Genomic DNA, 20,591 nt, shown 5'->3' with positions numbered 1-20,591 from the left:
TGCTCATAGACCACACAGCTCCCACGAGACTGTCAGCCTCTAGGAGACAGGGTCTGCGTCTCCTCCTCCCACCCCAGCCGCTACTTCCTTTCATCAGTCCCTATTGTCTAGCTCGGATCATGATAAACAAATTGATGAATTGATGAATTAGAGAATAACCAGAAAGCACTCTAATAGTAAACTCATGAAACCAATTAGGCTGAAACCCTTTACGAGTGACTCCATGCTATTAATTTAATGTGGACTTACAATGCTAAGGTTTCCCTTCTAGTTGAATCTTGAAGTTATCTAACCACATTATAGATAGTAGCACCCTTCCTGTTGGGAAAACAAAACAAAAAGCCATCATTCCCACCTCTTAAAGGGTAAAAGAAATGAGGTGGTGATTTTCTTGGTAGAACACATTCCTGATTCCAATATTCTTTATGCCACTGAATAGCTCTATGACATTGAGCAAGTCAGTGATTCTTGCCATGATTTATCTATGAAATCCAAATAACAAATCTTTTCAATCACTCACTCAACAAGTATCTACTGAGAGTGGATTATGTACCAGAAAGGGTGCTTGGGGCTGGAGATGCCACAGTGAACCATGGAGACCCTGTTGCTGCCTTTGTAAAAAGCTTACTGAACAGTGATGAAGAGAGAGACTAAGCAAACACTACAGACATTTAAAATTCAACGGGTGCAAGTGCTGTGAAGGAAAAGAAGAGACGCTCATCATCACATAAGATAATAATACTCTATCCGTGAGCACACAAAATTCTCTCAAAGCAAAATCCTGTTGCCCTTCCACTGGGTAGTCTAGAGATGAAAACAAGAAGACCCTAAAAAAAACTGGAGTCAAAATTTCCCCTCTCCTTTTCCCTGGCCTGATCTTTATCTAGTTCCAGAAAGTCTTTATCCTCCCTGTAGTGGCATCAAAGGCATGCTTGCATTTCCCCAAGTGGTGGCGTCTCACTGAGCTCCGCAGAGACGCGGGCCTGTGATCTGCCTCTGCAGGAAGTGTGCGTGTCTCGGCAGGAAGCGCATCCCCCCTGCCTTCCTTTCCCTGGAGGCGGGGTTCAAAGTGGAGTCTGGAGTGAGATGAAGGAGGAAGCTCTGCGTGGAGCACAGCAGGTACCTCCCAGCTCCTCACCTGTCTGCCTGGGAGACTCTGGTCCAAGCCTGACCAGGAAGACAAGCAGCTGACCATGGCATCAGCAACTGAAAGAGATGGAGAGGCCACACTCCCTCCACTCTCGGGAGCCATGGAGTAAAGAGACGCGCACGCATTTCCGTGCTCATGAATACCCGGATGTTCACGTGGGAGAGAGCATTGCTGCGCAAGGCAGTGAAGGAGGGAATTGCTGAAGCTATTTGCTCATGTATTTTTCTAGAGAATAAGCACATAAAGTTAACAAAGCAGCGTATTTTGATCCAATTCTAGAGCTAGCAGTCGCTGTGTTCAGAGTGATGGCGGTGATGTCTAACTTGAATGTCATGCCCAATGGCAAACTTGCCCAGGTACCCTGGTGCCACTGACCTCCCCCACAGCACCACTCTCTACCATTGCCTCAAATACCGAGGCTTCCCTTCGTTAATTGACATCCCTGAGAAGTGGGAAAGGGGGACTTTTGGTGGTTAACACACAAAAGTGATGGGTATATGTGACTGACTCCTGCTCAGGTGTGAAGCCAGAGCTAGAAGATACCAGAAAATCAACTGGTGGGCTGGCACACATTGGCAAAGGAGGGCGGAGGTACAAGGAAACATCTCTTTATTGTGCAACCTTTTCCTCTCTTTATGCAATGTGACGTTCTGTGAAGAGAGATGGATAGGGCATATTAAGTTATGTTACATCAAATTAAAATTAAAACAGGCTGGCTGTTGTGGCTCATAGCTATAATTCCAGCACTTTGGTAGGCTGAGGCAGGAGGATCATTTGAGCCCAGGAGTTCGCGACTAGTCTGGGCAATACAGGGGGATCCCATCTATAAAGACAACAACAATATATATATTTTTTTAATTAGTCATGCATGGGAGCACATGCCTATAGTTCCAGCTACTTGGGAGGCTGAAGTGGGAGGACTGTTTGGGCCTGGCAGGTCAATGCTACAGTGAGCAGTGATTGCACTACTGCACTCCAGCCTGGGCAACAGACTGAGACCCCATCTCAAATAAATAAAGTAAAAACAAAATAATTTAAATTTTAAAATCTTGAATGTTTGCTAAGAGGCTTATCATTTATAGATGGTTTTCTCTAGGATTATGTTGTTTCTTGCCTAAACATTAAGAATATGAAAGAAATTCCATATTAAAAAAACTAATAAATATATTTGGCATAAATATTAATATAAAATATAGTAAATATGTTATAATAAATATAAATATATATGTAAATATTTATTAATATAAAAATATCCTGACTCTTAATATATCCAGATACTGAAAGCTTAATCTCCCCTAGCGTGTAGGGCACCAGAGTTATTTCTGCCATCATTTTTCTTCCTTCTCTTACTCTGGTTTCCTTAGAGGCATTTTCAGATAAGAAGCCAGAATGCACTCTGTCTTGGAAATTGTCCTTTGGTAATGGAGATTTTAAAAACTGTATTTGTGAAGGTAAGAAAAATAAAGAGACAGAGTTGCATTCTTTACAGCTATTTTTATTCTCTATTACTGGGAAAGATTATTTTCTGTATTTACCAATCAACTTGGTAAGCCTTAATTTCAAAAAGTATGTATGTAATAATACATTGTTTAGCTGGTTGCATTTCTCATGTCAATTTTGTAATAAAATTGTTTTCTGCTTACAAAATCTGTCAAATTCAAAGAAGCTGCTAACATACCTCTCACAACATATTGCTTACACTAATAATTATCTCCATCTATGCAGTTCCCCACTATACACACACTAATGCATTTAAGTCAAGTTTGTTATGATAGTGTTTAAGATTTTTTTGATACCTAAAAGTATACTTTTATGCATAAACATTTCAGTTTCTTAAACATATTTTAACAATTATAATCCCATTTTTTTTTTTCTTTTTTTGAGATGGAGTTTTGCTCTTGTCACCCAGGTTGGAGTGCAATGGCGCTATCTTGGCTCACTGCAACCTCCACCTTCCGGGTTCAAGCGATTCTCCTGACTCAGCCTCCCAGGCAGCTGGGTGCCCGCCACCACGCCTGGCTAATTTTTGTATTTTTAGTAGAGTTGGGGCTTTGCCATGTTGGCCAGGCTGTTCTCAAACTCCTGACCTCAAGTCATCCACCCACCTCGGTCTCCCAAAGTGTTGGGATTACAGGCGTGAGCCACTGTATCCGGCCTCTATAACTTTTTTTTTTAAACTGAGACTTCTGTGTAATTATGTTACTGACAGAAAAATAATGTCTTGAATTTCTCAGGTAATTTTCAGAGACATTTTCTTTCATTTGTTTATTTTCATAGATATCATACTTTCAGATCACAGTTTTTCAGATCAATTTATACTGTATTAATTTCACATAATAGATTCTTATGTAGCTTAACATGTATTTTCAGTATGCAAATACAAATTGATTTCATATATACTTGTGAAGACTGATGCCTTAGGATTTAGAATTATTAGGATTTAGAATTATTTTATTAATTATCTAAACTGGTCAATTTTTAATAAAGACATCGAGAAGTTGTTTAAAGTATCTCCATTTTTTCTGAAGTTCTTTTGAAGTCTACAGGGCTAGACCTTTGAAGATGATTTTTCAGTACACTTGACCTATATAGCAACCATTGATCTGAAATGATAAACCACTGTCAATTAATAAAATACATGTTACATGAAGATACTGGGTTGTCAGCAATGTTTACTGCTGCCTCTGGGGAAGACTTAAGTGCCATATAACTGTACCCAATAGGCGTCTGAACAGCCTCCTCATTCTTATGAAACAATGACTTCTTTAAGAAATATAAACTTTCACAAGTAAAGGACCTTTTGTGTTAAATAACAGCTTTTTTAATATGAAAAGGATACTAAATACACATTAGATGGTTCTTAGAAAATCCTTTATATAGGTCCTCTAATTTCTTTCAGTATTTATGATCAACTTTTACATGAATCCTGCGTTTCAGTTTTTTTATTTGGTTTATGAGTATTGGTAAAAATAGAAATATAATAGTACAAATGCTTGTTTAGTAAAGAACTTGGCATGGACCAGAGAGATCTGGCCTTTGTGCTCACTCCTGGGAGGCGTCTTTGTGGAGTATGTAATTCCTCCAATCTAGCAATGCCAGGTGGGAGCTGGCTACACCAGAAAAACCAACCATGTGGCTTAGGCCGGGGCATGTGGGGCACAGCTGTCTACCTGGAGGCTAAGATCTGCCATTGGACATTCAATCCCTCAGTCCTGCCTACAAAGCAGAGCCCCACTAGAAACCTCAAAACTCAGACCCGAGGAGGTGACCAGGGTGATGGTCTTTTGCCTGTGGCCACATGGGGTTTCTGAGAGAGCGAGACATCCTCCTGGACTCTGCCACACGTATCTTTTCCCTGGAAGATACTGGTATATCCCCTCCCTGTTAAAACCACAATGACGAGCATGACAGTTTTAGAGATGTCTCTGAGTTCTTCTAACAGAGAATGAAGCCTCAGGCTGGTTTTGGGAGTCTCAAGGGCTTTAGGCTTTAAACTCACCCAGAGTTTAGCTAATTCTGGATGGTGTTACATACCATGTTAGAATTAGGAAAGGTGGCATCACTTTAAATTCTATCAAAAAAGGTAGATTTTGTTATTTTCACACTGACAAAATAATTCTAAGCCAGAGCAGTTATTTCCATATTGAAAAACTAAGCTTGAGAAAGCAATAAAATTAAATTAGATACTTAATTGTAGTTTTTTAATATCAAGCCAGGGCGTCTACCATTTACATATGAATTCAAAGTCTTCACACCAAACTTGCAAATAAGAAGAGGTTTCAATCCTGATAATTTCAAAGGAATTTATACATATATATGAGTTTCTAGAATGGAAAGTAGACTTAAAGATTTAAAAAATGTTTTAATGAAAAATAGCCCAGATAGGTTACTGCTATCCTTATTTTATAAAATTAATTTTAAGTGCTATTTTATATGTAATTAAATAAATATTAGATTAAGATAAAATATCTTTAAAATATGACTAAAGAATTGTTTGCAGTTTTTTATTTTATTTATTTATTTATTTATTTTTTGAGACGGAGTCTCGCTCTGTCCCTCAGGCTGGAGTGAGTGGTGCGATCTCAGCTCACTGCAAGCTCCGCCTCCCGGGTTCCCGCCATTCTCCCGCCTCAGCCTCCCGAGTAGCTGGGACTACAGGCGCCGCCACCACGCCCGGCTAATTTTTTTGTATTTTTAGTAGAGATGGGGTTTCACCATGTTAGCCAGGATGGTCTCAAACTCCTGACCTCGTGATCCGCCTGCCTTGGCCTCCCGAATTGTGTTTGTAGTTATTTTTGTAATAATATAGAATAGATAAATATGGGTAAAAACTGTGATTTAAAAAGTCTATTGATGTGCTTCTTTTACTTCTTCAGTAGAAATCAAAGCACGGCCAGATGTCTTTCCCTTTTCCCCACAGGATAGAAGTGTTTAGTATTTCAAAAGTTCACGGAGTTGGTAATTTCATTATTTTTTCATTCAAAGGCCCTGAATGCATAGTGTTAGAATATCGGGTTTACAATATATTTTCTATTACATATGCATTCTTCCTAAACATCGTATGGATCTATTATTTTAATTTGATATTGAAAAAATGTCAAAGTCATCATAAAAATTAGGCAGGCACACAGAAGCATTAAAGTCAGGATTCCTGCTCAGGGAAGGACAGCTAAAGAGACCAGGTCTTCTGCTGCACCATTGAACAAGAACCTGCCTCCAACCTCTCCCAAGAGCCGCTCCTCCTACACTGTCAGACCACTCTACTGTTTTCTCCTAAGACTGCATCTACACTGCGCTTTTTCTGACACTGTTTCTTCTACCTGGAGTGTTCCACCTCCAAGTAGCAAATTGCTATGTACCTTTCAAGGCCCACTACAAAAATGAGTTTATTTTTCTGAAATGCAAAAGCAATATATAATTATTATAAAAGCTAAACAAAAATAAACACCAAGGATCAAATTAATAAGTACCCTTTTTCCCGCTGGTCCGACAATTTGATATAACCACTGTAAAGCTGTACACTGCTGACTTCACGGAGATTTCCCTGATGGCTTGCCAAGCCTGTGACATCTCCTTACCTGCAGCTGAGTATAACATTCCTCTTGTGTTTATTATTTTGCTATCCTTATAATTTCCTTGGCAACAGGGTTTTTTTTTACTTTTAACTTACTAGTATATGACATATTCCTTAAATATTAAGTAGAGTAAAACATAATAGATTCTCAACAAATATTTATTGAATACATTAATAAATTATTGGATATGTTCATTTAATATTTAATGTGCTATTATGCCCATGAAACATTAAATTGCCCCCAAGCAAAATGATGAACTTACCATCACATCTTGGAAAAGGGTAGTTCCAGTTTCTGTTGATCCCGTGCTGACAGGTGAGGACAGGATGGCCTATTAGAATGTACCCAGGATAACACTCGAAAGATATTGATTGCCCCACACTGTAATCCGAGTTGATCATGTACCCATTCTGAAATGGGGGTGGATCTGGACAGTTCTGTAATTCAAAGGCTGAAAGAAACAAATAGACAAAATAAAGCTTATATTTGAGAGGTTAAATTACTCTGGAATTTGAAGGAGGAGTGTCATCATATGTAGCTGATTAAGATGAAGTTGTTAGATATAAGTTTAATAATGTATATTTTCTAAGGAGTCAGTTGCCATCCAGTCCAATATAGTTGTTATTGGTAGTAGTAGAATTATAACCATATGCATTTCATAAAATAGTGTGTTCTTTAAAAGGAATGTAGCACATACCAAAAATAAATTTGATAATCTTCACTATGGAAAAAAGGCATATGATGTAAATTATTTAAGAAAGTAATACAGGCCAGGCATGGTGGCTCACGCCTGTAATCCCAGCACTTTGGGAGGCCGAGGTGGGTGGATCATGAGGTCAGGAGATCAAGACCACGCTGGCTAACATGGTGGAACCCAGTCTCTACTAAAAATACAGAAAGTTAGCCAGGTGTGTGGCGGGCACCTGTAGTCCCAGCTACTCGGGAGGCTGAGGCAGGAGAATGGCATGAACCCGGGAGGCGGAGCTTGCAGTGAGCTGAGATCACGCCACTGCACTCCAGCCTAGGCGACAGAGTGAGACTCTGTTTCCCATCCCCGCCCCAAAAAAGTAATACAAATAATAAAAGGGGGCCACAAAGAATGTTGGGTGAACATGTACCTAATAATTCCATTTTAAACAGGAAATATACTACCAGTCTAAGTACTCCTGACTGGGAAATATGTCATTGTTTTGTTTAACTAACTGTTTAATATAAATATAATAGGAAAATCCATTCCAGTCTCTTTAGTCTTTTTCTAAAAAAAAAAAAAAAAACTGTATAATCCCTAAGCTGCCAACTACTGTCAGTACAATTTTTTATAACATGATTTATTGTGCTTTATCATTCAGTCTTTTATGTTCCCTAGAATAAACTCTAGGTAAGACAAGAGATAATCAATGTCTGCAGTCTGTGTGGTTTAAACATTTACTCATTAATTAGTAAGAAGTAACTAATCCATAAATTAGGTGTCATCTGATACTGTAATCTTAAAGCTAAATGAGCCATTGTGCAGGCTCCTCTCGCCCACTCTGTTGAAGACGGTGTGAGTACTCGAAGCAGCAGAAGCCCTCTCTAGCATCTTTGAATGTTTAGGCACAGCTTTATCCATAAAGGTAGATCCCATTAGACTGGGAACCTGCTCCTAACACAGCAGCAAAACCATACTGTGTAGCACCAGTTCAGGGAGAACCTCCTCCCTGTCATGTAATTCTGCTGAAATCAACCCTCAGCGCCAGGCAACACAATGAGTTTTTAAAGAGCATGAGGTCACCAGTCATTGTCCTCACAATCAACTGAAAATCAAGTCATAAAATAAAGGCTTCGAGCTTCTGCAGAGGGACTTTTCCTGTGGAGAATGAAGTGAAATGGAAATTTCAATTTTATATATAAATTCCTTAACCATTGACAATATTGGAGCGAGCCTGTAGCTTTGAAACTTGTAAGTAAACGCTGGAAAATCAAACAATATATTATTATGACAGGTGTTCCCCAGAATTCTAGACTTTTTTGTTTCTGTGTTCAGGACCCGGAAAAAGTAGAGGTGGGCAGGAAAAAAGGCAGGACAGGGCCGAGGGGCCACCAGATGGGGGATGGAAACACAGAGGGCATGATGTGGGTTTACTCAGAGATTAGATTTAAGAGGCAGGTAAGGCTCAGAATATGAATCAGTCTGTGTTTTATATTAAAGCGATTGGATATCACCATAAAGATTAAGTGAGAACATATGGAAGATAGCAACTAGGCAATGTATGACGCGGGCCTGCACCGTGACCTTGGCGTTCGCAAGATTAATGTAAGTGCTGTTTGGAGTTTGTCTTCATTAACATTTGCCAAATATTAAGCATTCCATGGAGCCATGAGGTTTCGTTATTATCCATAGCTTTTTCCTATTTAATAAACTAATGAAATGGCATCGTTTCCTCTTTAAAATAGCAATATACAGGCTGGGCTCGGTGGCTCACGCTTGTAATCCCAGCATTTTGGGAGACCAAGGTGGGCGGATCACGAAGTCAAGAAATAGAGACCAGCCTGACCAACATGGTGAAACCTCGTCTCTATTAAAAATACAAAAATTAGCCAGGAGTGGTGATGGGCACCTGTAATCCCAGTTACTTGGGAGTCTGAGGCAGGAGAATCTCTTAAGCCCAGGAGGCAAAGGTTGCAGTGAGCCGAGGTCACGCCACTGCACTCCAGCCTGGCAACAGAGTGAGACTCCATCTCAAATAAATAAATAACAATATGCAACACTAGTGAGTCATTTGAGTAACTAAATGATGGCAACATTATTTGCCACAACTGTTCGGGAAAGTCATTGGAATAGAGCCATAAAAAATCAATTAAAACATTAAACCTAGTAAAACATTTACAGAAATCTCTATTATGAGCATGATTTCTAAGAAGAAAAAGGTAAATGTGTAAAGATGTTCATTGCAGCATTATTTACACTACAGAAATCCAAATGACTAAACAACAACAAAAAAAAAAAAAATAGGGAGAGACTCATAAATGCCAGCAATTAAATGTCATATCATTCAATAGCCACAGATTGTAGACATTTCTGTGTATTTATTTATATTTTCAATATTATAAGTATACTATGCAGTTGACAACAGGATCCTATTGTTAAGCCCTGACTATAATCAGCAGGTTAAAAAAATCCTTTATTTCACCTTTCAGCATCCCTTGGTTTTAATTATTTTTATTTATGGAATGATATATCTCTGAACAAGAGTCAGAGAAGCAGCAGAAAAATGATTGAGAACAAGAAAAATCGAGATCAGAGGACACACAGTGGCAAAAGTATCTTGAGATAATTCCTGGCATTGGCTCCCCCAGGGACGAGAACTGGGAAGAACACGATGTGAGACAAATTCCTCCCAGAGTGGGAGAGGAGGAAACTTCATCCAGGGGGAAGCACTGGGCAGCCTCTGAAACCCAGAACTCCACTGGATTATATTGCTCATTACTTACAGGGCCTTGGGGGCTCCCTAAGAGCTCCAGACATCACCTCTTGTACCTACTATCTAAAGATGTAAAGGGCCGGGTGCAGTGGCTCATGCCTGTGATCCCAGCTACTAGGGAGGCTGGGGCAGGAGGATTGCTTAAGACCAGGAGTTGAAGACTGCAGTGAGCTATGATCATACCACTGCACTCCAGCCTGGGTGACAGAGCAAGATCCTGTCTCTTAAAAAGCAAACAAACAAACAAACAAACAAACAAAAAACAGATGCAAAGGAGTAGTGCCTAATTAACAAGATCAGGCTCAATATCAAGTAATTTATGTGATAAAACTTAATAAACTGTCATAAGATTCAAATAAAATTATTACATTTATAATGCACCTAAATATTATAGAGAATTACCTGTATTTTAGGTTAGTGTGAATGTAATTGCAGTTTTTGCCATACTTTCAATGACAAAAACCTCGGTTACCTTTACATAAACCTAATATATATTGATAATATGAAATTAAAAATAGTTACTGAAAATGAGTATTCTGATTAACTCAATGCTATCTTTTGACATGTAGTCTTTAGAACTCAAAATTGCAAGCTTTATTCACAGAAAATCAAGGATAAATTACGAATTTTAGAATGAATGTTTTTACCCCATAAATGTATACAATTATAATTTGCCAATTAAAAATGATATTACTTTAAAAAGATGTAATTACAAATAAAAAAAGGAATGAATGTTCCAGTGCTGCTTTTTGGTAAAGCTACATTATACCATGGAACTACTGAGTGGATACACTCTATAAGGATGTACTATAGATCAATAAATCTTATAAGCACAATTGCTATTAATGAAATTTATGAAAGAAAAAATGTTTTTAACTCACAATTTTGTGAAAATGCAATGTGCAGTTGACATGGTATGGCTGTGTCCCCACCCAAATCTCAACTTGAATTGTATCTCCCAGAATTCCCACATGTCGTGAATGTGAGAAGGACCCAGGGGGAGGTAACTGCATCATAGGAGCCGATCTATCTCATGCTATTCTTGTGATAGTGAATAAGTCTCATGAGAGCTGATGGTTTTATCAGGGGTTTCCACTTTTGCTTCTTTCTCATTTGCTCTTGCCGCCGCCATGTAAGAAGTGCCTTTCACCTCCCACCATGATTCTGAGCCCCCCGCTGCCCCATCCAGCCATGTGGAACTGGAAGTTCAATTCAACCTCTTTTTCTTCCCAGTCTTGGGTATGTCTTTATCAGCAGTGTGAAAACGGACTAATACAACAGTCTACCATACAGTAGCTACATTATATAGAATAGTGTGTCTCAGCTGTTTTGTGTCTGAAAAGTAGAATATTGGACTGTTAGAATCTTTTACATTGTTCTTGGCTGCAATGAAAAAGTTCTGCAGGTGTTCCAAGGAAGAATATTCAAACCCCTGTGAAACAATTATGTCTTAAAGCACGTAGCTCAAAGGCTAGAGTGGCGTGTCCCTCGTTATTGATTGTTTTTGTTGTTATCACCTATTTGAAAAACTAGATGCTTAGAAATCTATGCTAATAAATGTAGGGACAGGGAACATTAAAACAGAAAGCCAGGCCAAATCAGCATCTCTCTCTTTCTCTGACGCGCACACCCCTCATCTGCATTCCCCCATCGTGTGGCTCCCTGGGCCAACCTGTCAAACACACAGCAAGGCCACTGGTGCCTCTGCCAGGGCCCACTCCACGCTGAAGTCCACAAAAACAGCCTTTTCTTGAAAGCCAGTGCTAAATGGCCTAGAAAACCTCCAGAGTGCATGCAATGCCTCCTCGCAATATTGCTATTTGGACCTAAAATTGCTTTAGAGACCCATGCTCACAAAAAAAGAACGAATAATTCCACACTGAGTTCCAACTATCAACACATTTCCTTCTTTATTATTCTCTTTTAGGATGAAATCAGCAATTCATTTCTCATTCTTATTTGACTTTAAATGTAATAAACTCTTGGAAAAATGAGTCCTCCTATATACCAAATATGAATGCTAATAAAACCTTAAGGAAAAAAAAAAAAAAACATGAAAAGCTGATTGCTAGTTTCTACAGGAGGAGAAGCAAATAAAACTAGATTCAATACATCCTAATCTTCATTAGAAGATTTCATCCACGAATTAGCGGTGCCTTGGAAGTATACAAGCCTCAACTATCACAATACAATATTAACAAGTTAATGGCTCATAGGTAGTCCTGGTGAACCTTCATGTAAAACAGTGTTTAACAGAGACACACACATTTACACAAAGGAGTGTTAATAATATGTAAAGCAATGCATTTCCTTAGTTTGTCTGTGTAGTCTGTTGGGTAATTTAAGAAGTACAATTAAGTTCTCTTTTGGGATATGTAAAACCGGTGTTGAAAGCTCTAGCCCTCTTCTGCTCATGAAATTAACCTCTATGACAAACACAAAAATAGGAAATTTGAAGTTGCATTTAATGATTCCAAGCCCAATGGCTGTGGGCTACTCTGTTGAAAAAAATTGTTTGTTTGTTTTTTTTTTTTTCTTTTCTTAATGACAACAAAACAATTATCCTGTGTGGGTGGGGGAAGCAGATTAGCCTGTGTGGGCAGCGCAGTGTTTTTTATCATTCATTTATTGAGTGAAATAAAGATTATATATTGACAGTGTACTCTGTTATAAATGCTAGTTATAAATGGAAACTAGAAATGGGTCTTAATCTTGTGAATTTAGGCAAACAAACAAATTAAAGCATAGATGATTGTATAAAAGAATTGTAAGTTGCATAAATTATTATTAAAAAATAAATAGTGGATTGAAATAAAGAAAATATACAACTTGGTTAAGATTATGCAGTAGTGGTCAAAATTGTTTTGTTGAAGAAATGATGTTTAAATTAAGATCTAAGTAGTAAAATGGTACAAATGAGGAAAAGACCAAGAAAGGCAGACTTTTCAGCCAAAGGAAATAGTATGTGTTCCAAACCTAGAAAGAGTTCAGTGTCTGGGATAAGGGGAGCGTTTCAGGCAGTAGAGAGATGACCTCTGCACCCCGTCTCCCAAAGTGTGTGCCCCTTTTCACACTCTCACCAACTCCTAAGCGGAGAGGAACTAGTCGTCAAATTGTTCAGGCCACAGGATGTTCATTAGAACACACTTTATAAATGGACATAGACATAGTATAAAAACTCAGGACCCATTTTTTCCCCTGATAAACCCCATCTGCCAGTCAACATCATAATGATGATGATGCTTATTCAGAGCCCGTGACTCATTTCAGAATTATCTCAAGAATTTAAAATGCCAATTAGTTTCTTTTTCTATTGTAAACTATACACTAACGAAGAGTATCACCAAGTAAGAGTATCAGTTACACTAATTTTTGGTCTTTGTTCCAAATGTCTTGTTAAACTGAGTACTTCACTACTTAAATATTAATATTGATATTCCCTTCAACTTTGGATATATAAAGTCATATTCTCTATGTTCTCAAATGTCTTTTCCAAACTTGGATTCATTGTCACACTTCACACAATAAGGTATAAAGCATTATATTAGGCATCTGAATGGAAATAACTAAAAAGAAGTCATTAAGATACTTCCTTGGTATGCTGAAAATCGATGTATTTTGGAAGGATCCTGTTGCATCCTGTTTGGTGTGGGTGTGATGGGTTTCATACTGCCTGTGTTGGCTTCCAGGACATGCCTCTGAAGGACTCGCAATGCGTCACAGCGCCGGACTGCACAGGTGTGAGAGGGCGAAGGAGGGCTCAATCTGCTGTCAGAACCCTCATGAAGCATGCCTTTCTTGCTCTGTACCCATCATAAAAGCATTCATCCTCATAAATGGGTTTTAAACGTATAAAAAGTTTTAATTTAAGAAAGAAAGTCATCAAGTAAAGAGAAAAAGAAGAAAGATCACTTCTGTGGAATTTGATAAAGAAGTTATCGTCTAGGGTAAAAGGTGGTAAAAGTCACGATTATCAAACAAATTCTGATTCAGCTGAAGGACATAACTTCTGCATCCCCATACTGGGCAACTCCTAAAGACTTCTGGAGGTATTATCCATTAGTTCTATAAGAGTTGTTGTATTATCTGTCATTAAAAAGTTGAATTAAGCCCAGGCACAGTGGTTCATGCCTGTAATTCCAGCACTTTGGGAGATCGAGGAGGGCAGATCACCTGAGATCAGGAGTTTGAAACCAGCCTGGCCAACATATTGAAACCCCATGTCTACTAAAATTAGCCGGGCATGGTGGCATGTGCCTGTAATCCCAGCTACTCGGGAGCCTGAGGCAGGAGAATTGCTTGAACCCAGGAAGCAGAGCTTGCAGTGAGCCGAGATCGCACCACTGCACTCCAGCATGGGTGACAGAGCGAGACTCCATCTCAAAAAAAGAAAAAGTTGAATTAGAAAGAGAATCATCAACACATGAAGAAATCTACCTCGGCAGTACATACATGAGCCTTGAAGCAGTTTTGCAAAATAGGTGAGGCACCCTGATGTGACCTGAGTTCAGCCTGGTTCTCCCAATATAGGGACCTGAATGTTCCACTTAATCCCAGGAGGCTCATTTATTCATTCATGAAAGGAGACTAAATATACCCATCTATTCAAGGGCCACAGAATTAAATGGGATGATAAATGAAATGAATCACTGTTGACATATATTAGTTCAGAAAAGCTTAGTCTTGATGGAAAGAATTGTCTAGTTTCTTTGATAAAATATTTCTCATTACTCAAGGCGAAGCCCTCGAGCCACTGCTCTGACGGACACAGACCAAGGAGGAAGAGGCCACTGCTTCTCGTGGTGGAAATTAGGGTGAATCACTCTAAGTACAGGGCATTGCTACAGAGAGTAGGGCTGCAGTTTACATCAAGGTGTTCACTGAAGACTTTGAAGCCCCGCTTGAGTCCTCAGCTTCCCTCTCAATGAAAAGATCCATCTGGGGTCACAGTAGCATCTCAGCCATGAATGGTAGTCCACAGAATTTCCCAAGTGCACACATCCAGAAGCTCACCAATTTCCCATATTTATTGACCATTCTAAACTTCTGGGATAGCATATCACTCTTTCTTTATAACCAAGGATATCACCCTGGTTCTCAATTCTAAGACATATTTTCTGCCTAAATATGCTCCATTTGTGGTCTTAACTCCTAGTCCCAGCACCTGTTGATGAAGCCAACCAAACTGCTGCAAAAGTTGCTGTCAGAGTTTTGGGCCTCGCTGAGACTGCAGGCTCATCCATCAATGCTTCAGGAGGACCAGCCTGCACACGGAAGGTGCTCCCTGCATTGCATGAGAGGCTTGCAGCAAGTGGAATGTGGAAATCTGAAGGGGCCTTCACCTAGGAGATGGATCTACTGATGCACGCTGAGAACGTCAGCTTTTGGTTCAGAGGAATGGAGGTGAGGGTGTTGCTTTTGCTTTCAGAAAACCCATAAAAGAAGGAGTAGATACCTGTGTTCTGCAGGGAGAACATCAGTCAACAACGAAGATTCAGGTCCTGGTTTCTAAGAGTCTTGTCCACAAACTAAGGGGAATCTTAGCCTTTTCTGTCTTGTACATGGTTGTCCTAGTGGGGGTGGGGATTGCTACAACCCTTTGTAGTCACTCTTGGAAGTACTTTTACGCAAAAGAGGCATCTTTGTAAAGCCTTAGGTTGAAAGCTCAATTTCACTCATGCAGAGGGGTACAAAAAGAGACTGAGTAAGCCCTCTTGTCCTGTTTCCCTAATCGCTCAAAGTCACTCAATCCCCCGTTGAAAGGAAAAGGAATGATGCAGTTTTAGAAGCATATCAACTTTATGTACAAATTATGGTTTGTGTATAAGCAACAATTTGCATGCTCACAAAATTCAGAATGAATTGTTCAGATGTTCATTGTACCTGGAGGTGGTTTAATTGCTTGTTCTTCTAAAGGGGAAAAATTGGTATAACAAACTATAGCCTATTTTCTGAAAAAATCATTTCACATAAAATTCAGCAGTTTTATGATTGTGATGAAGAATAAACAGATTTAACACATCCAATTATCTTTAAAAATGGTGTTTAGCACACATGGCAAAAGGAAGAAGAAAAACAGTGGAACTTTGAAAATAAAAGACATTTTTATTTCCTATGCCTAAAGCATTTAAAATTATCTTTGAGGTATTTGGCATTGAAGAATTTTTCTTTCCCAAAGAGTTTATGCATTACAAGGCAGGAATATGCTTTAAAACACAGAAAAGAGAGAGAGAGGAAGAGACTAAAGAACAAAGGAAGGAAGAGAGGGAGGGAAGGAATGAGAGGGAGGTAGGGAAGGAGGGAGGAATGAAGAAAGTGAGGAAGGAAGGAAGGAGGGAGGGAAGGAGGGGAGGGGAAGGGAGGGACTTAACTTCTCCAAATGGCAGACTGCAAAACCTAAAAGAAAAGCAAGTCACTAAAATGCTTAACATGTCAAAATTTTTACGAGTATTATGAAAATCTAAGTAGCAGTAAGCCCAAGGAAATACAACAAAAGTAGGCCGGGCGCAGTGGCTCAAGCCTGTAATCTCAGCACTTTGGGAGGCTGAGACGGGCGGATCACGAGGTCACGAGATCAAGACCATCCCGGCTAACACGGTGAAACCCCATCTCTACTAAAAACTACAAAAAACTAGCCGGGTGAGGTGGCGGGCGCCTGTAGTCCCAGCTACTCGGGAGGCTGAGGCAGGAGAATGGCCTGAACCTGGGAGGCGGAGCTGGCAGTGAGCTCAGATCTAGTCACTGTACTCCAGCCTGGGGGACAGAGCGAGACTCCGTCTCAAAAAAAAAAAAAAAAAAAAAAAAAAAAAAAAAATACAACCAAAGCAAAATAACATAGAGAATTTTATCTTTTATAAAGGAATCCTTTGTTTGGATCTGAAAAAATAACTATTATTCACATCAAGTGTTTAAATCATAAGTGTAATGAAACCATGCAGTCATCCCTCTGATATCTGTTATATTTTCCTGCTAATATCTAGTTAGTTGATAAATAGCTTCATGCTATTGTCAGTTTTTCAGTTCTTGACTCAGAAATAGAGTGCATGGCTTGATTTTACCAAAGATCTTGATAAGTCATTTAACTTCCAGACAGCGACATCTATAGTAACATCTCTGACCTTTACATGGTCATAAATAAATGACAAACTTTAAGAATAAGGTATACAGCACAGACATCACTGAAAATGACAAGAATTCTCTGTATGATTTATGCATCTTCTTAGGAGTTATTAATTATAATCTTAGCTTCTAAATCTCAAGTAGAACCTAGGAATGTTTATTTGACTTACATATCAGAGTTAAGTGTCATCTTATCAATTTATCAATTTTGTAAAATGGCAAACACTGATAAACTATCTAATTAAGTGTCACCTCTGTCAGATATGATACCCTACAAGAAAATAAAATAGCTCAAATTCATGTTCTCATTTCTTTATATTATTTATTTTTATATCTCAGTGATAGAAAATTAATTGCCTACAATAAAAAAAAAATGTTGTTTCAAGTTTTTGTTTTATTTATTGAAAGTCCTTTCTTCTGCTTGACACCTGGCCTGGAATGGGGTATCCAAGACATGGGAAAGCAGGGCCAATGTTTCCAGATTCTGTTATTGCAAGAGAAAAAGGGAAAGCAGATTTAAGGGTATCTCACAAATCCTTTAAAAACTGCATGACAAACAATACTAGCCTGGAGTTAGGTGTCAAGCAAATAAAACACTTGCTTAGCCAACCAGATGCTTGACCTAGGAGAGGACTCACACTTTCTAATGCCCAAAGGCCACACAGTCAACTTCAATGAGCGAGCCAGTAAGAACCTAGAGGAGGCCCTGAAGTCATGACCGCCCACTCTGCCAGGGTTCTCTCCTATGTGGGAATGCAGGACAAATATTTCCAAATTCTGCTATTGTCGGAAAAAAGGGAAAGTGGATTTATGGGTATCCCACAAATTATGTAACACGGAATTCTCAATACTGATAACTGATTTTTGTAAATATTAAATATTTTGTGAGCCAACCAAAGCAATTGTCTGACCTGTGGTCTAGATGATTCCTACGTGGGCTTTTTGCAGGTTTGCTTGTTTATTTATAGACCATTATTATAGATTGAAATAATTGGTAGCTTTTGGAACTATATACACACGGCCTTAGTAACCTTACCTGTAAAATATCAAGGTAAAACACAACAACAAAATCATTAAAAAACAAAACAAAACAAAACAAACATGGAGCTAGGCCAGGCACTGTGGCTCATGCCTGTAATCCCAGCACTTTGGGAGGCTGAGGCACGCAGATCACTTGAAGTCAGGAGTTCAAGACCAGACTGCCCAAGATGGTGAAACCCTATCTCTACTAAAAATACAAAAATTAGCCGGGCATGTTGACACACACCTGTAATCCCAGCTACTCAGGATGGGAGAATCGCCTGAGCCTGGGAGGTGGAGGTTGCAGTGAGCTGAGATTGCCCCACCGCACTCCAGCTGGATAACAGAGCAAGACTCTGTCTCAAAAACAAACAAACAAAAAAAACAACCAACCAATAAACAAAAAAAAAAAAAAAGTTAAGTGTTGAATATGGCATTAAGAATATTCAAAATGTGGGAGACTTGAGAAGGGCTTAGTGTCAACTGAGATAGACCAATTAATTGACAGTTAATGGTTTATGACATATAATTATGTTCTATTTTTCTTTTTGGCTCAGATATTAAGATAATGCTCATTAAAAATGGAAATTATCATGTAATGAACAAGTTTAACATGATGATCATGGAGGAAGTGTTCGTATTTTAACAGGATATACTTTCACTAGGAATGGGGCAAGGGAGGGGACAGTTGGGTAGGAAAATGGGAGAGAAGCACAGAATTCATCATACACGTTATTCAAAATTGTACGTCGTGCATACAGCTAGACAAGGCGATATAGGTGTGTTGGAGCTGAAAGCCTCCCACCCCCAATTCCTGGAAGCCTCTTCACTGCTTCCCTTGCTCTACTCCTCCCTCACTTCCCCCAACCCCCATCCAAACACAATTCATTCTCTGCGTGTAAGCAACTTCTCATTTACTTAAACTTCTTCAATGACATCACATTACACCTAAAACAACCTGAATGCATCACAGCCAAAACCCCAGGCCCCCTGACTCCTGGGGAACCCTCTGACCTTTCACTCCCAGTACACCAGCCTTGTTCCTCTCTCTTCTCTGGACTCATCAGGTTTCTCTCCATCCAGAACTCTTCCTAGCACGTGCAGCCATGTCTCCTTCCAGTCCTTCAAATCTCAATGCCCCCCTGGACAGTGGCAGACCCCAGGCTCCCACTAACTACCTAAACATCACCCCAATCATTTCCTCCACAGCAGGCACCACTAACGCAGCTTCAGCCTGGGCATGGCTGCAGCCTCTATGCCTGCAACTTCAAATCAATGCCCTAAACATGTGTTTTTGCCTCCAGTCTCTCTGTATTTGCCACAAGTGTTTTGGTAAGAGTCCATAATCTACATTGTACGAGATTAGGTTTTAAAATGTATCTAAGGTCATTGTAATTCTCATTTTAAAACCCGTGATCGTTTCTTAAGGTCCTCCAGAGTCCATAACTGTTTTAATCTGAACTACTTCGGCACTCTGGTGAAGTCTAGTAAGTTTCTCAAACTAATGTCTTACTGTATAAAATAAAATACATAAGATTACAAAGGAAACCAGCGATATTAACATATTCTTACAAAAGTGAGATAAAGCAAAATTTGTGGCGTGACATTATGTATCTTGTTATTTCACTCAATAACAGGTGGCAAGTCTAACAACTAAGGCAACTTCAAACCATGGTGTAGTAACATTTTGAGATATCTGCAATAAATGAAACAAATCTATGATTTGGTGACAAAGTCACAGGTTATGCTAATATGTTTTTTTTTTTTTTTTGAGATGGAGTCTCACTCTGTTGCTCAGGCTAAAATGCACAGGTATGATCTCTTCTCACTGCAACCTCCATCTCCTGGGTTCAAGCAGTTCTCCTGCCTCAGCCTCTTGAGTAGCTGGGATTACAGGTGCCTGCCACCATGCTCAGCTACTTTTTGCATTTTAAGTAGAGATGGGGTGTCACCATGTTGGTCGGACTGGTCTTGAACTCCTGACCTCAGGTGATCCACCCACCTCGGCCTCCCAAAGTGCTGGGATTATAAGCATGAGCCACTGTGCCTGGCCTGCTAATACTATTTTAATATTATTGCCTGTCTTTAAAATGTAAGGAAATGCTAAATATAAATTAAGGCTTAAAGGGAAAAATACATAAATATTGTTTTGTATATATTTACCATCCAAGTAATAGATTCTTGAATTCTATCCTCGAGGCCCCAGAACAATTGGTGTAGAGAATTAAACTCATGATCTTAACAGGGGATGCAAATTCCTTCACAATCCAATGCCTTCACTCCACTGGTTCATGTCCAAACTCATCCTTCACCTTTGGCAGCCATAATTCCACCTCTAGTGTAAGCCAGGGTTCCCACGTGGCCTCCAGGTCCTGTTCACATGGAATTTTCTCAGGGAAAGCCCGCTCAGTGTGCCTGCTCGGCAAGGCTACCTAACGAGTTTTACCCTCAGACCTCAGCAGATACCTCAGTTATAGAGAGGATCATGTTGGATTTTAATTTTGTAATTGAAAGTCTAGTTTTCTGGCCGGGCGCGGTGGCTCAAGCCTGTAATCCCAGCACTTTGGGAGGCCGAGACGGGCGGATCACGAGGTCAGGAGTTCGAGACCATCCTGGCTAACACGGTGAAACCCTGTCTCTACTAAAAATACAAAAAACTAGCCGGGCGAGGTGGCGGGCGCCTGTAGTCCCAGCTATTCGGGAGGCTGAGGCAGGAGAATGGCGTAAACCGGGAGGCGGAGCTTGCAGTGAGCTGAGATCAGGCCA

At 39.6% G+C, this 20,591-nt stretch overlaps 1 protein-coding gene across 1 annotated transcript in view; it reads right to left on the bottom strand.

Annotated features, from left to right (window-relative positions):
- Positions 1-20,591, bottom strand: part of CSMD1 (CUB and Sushi multiple domains 1) — a 2,063,566-nt gene that overhangs the window by 180,898 nt on the left and 1,862,077 nt on the right. Inside the window, exon 42 of the mRNA XM_026453909.1 lies at positions 6,488-6,676. Within this exon, the coding sequence (XP_026309694.1) occupies positions 6,488-6,676 (189 nt within the window). The remainder of the gene's footprint in view (positions 1-6,487; positions 6,677-20,591) is intronic.

Source organism: Piliocolobus tephrosceles, chromosome 7, assembly GCF_002776525.5.
Source record: "Piliocolobus tephrosceles isolate RC106 chromosome 7, ASM277652v3, whole genome shotgun sequence".
NCBI lineage: Eukaryota > Metazoa > Chordata > Mammalia > Primates > Cercopithecidae > Piliocolobus > Piliocolobus tephrosceles.
Note: the sequence above shows the minus strand (reverse complement) of the source record. Positions and strands in the feature narration are given on the sequence as shown.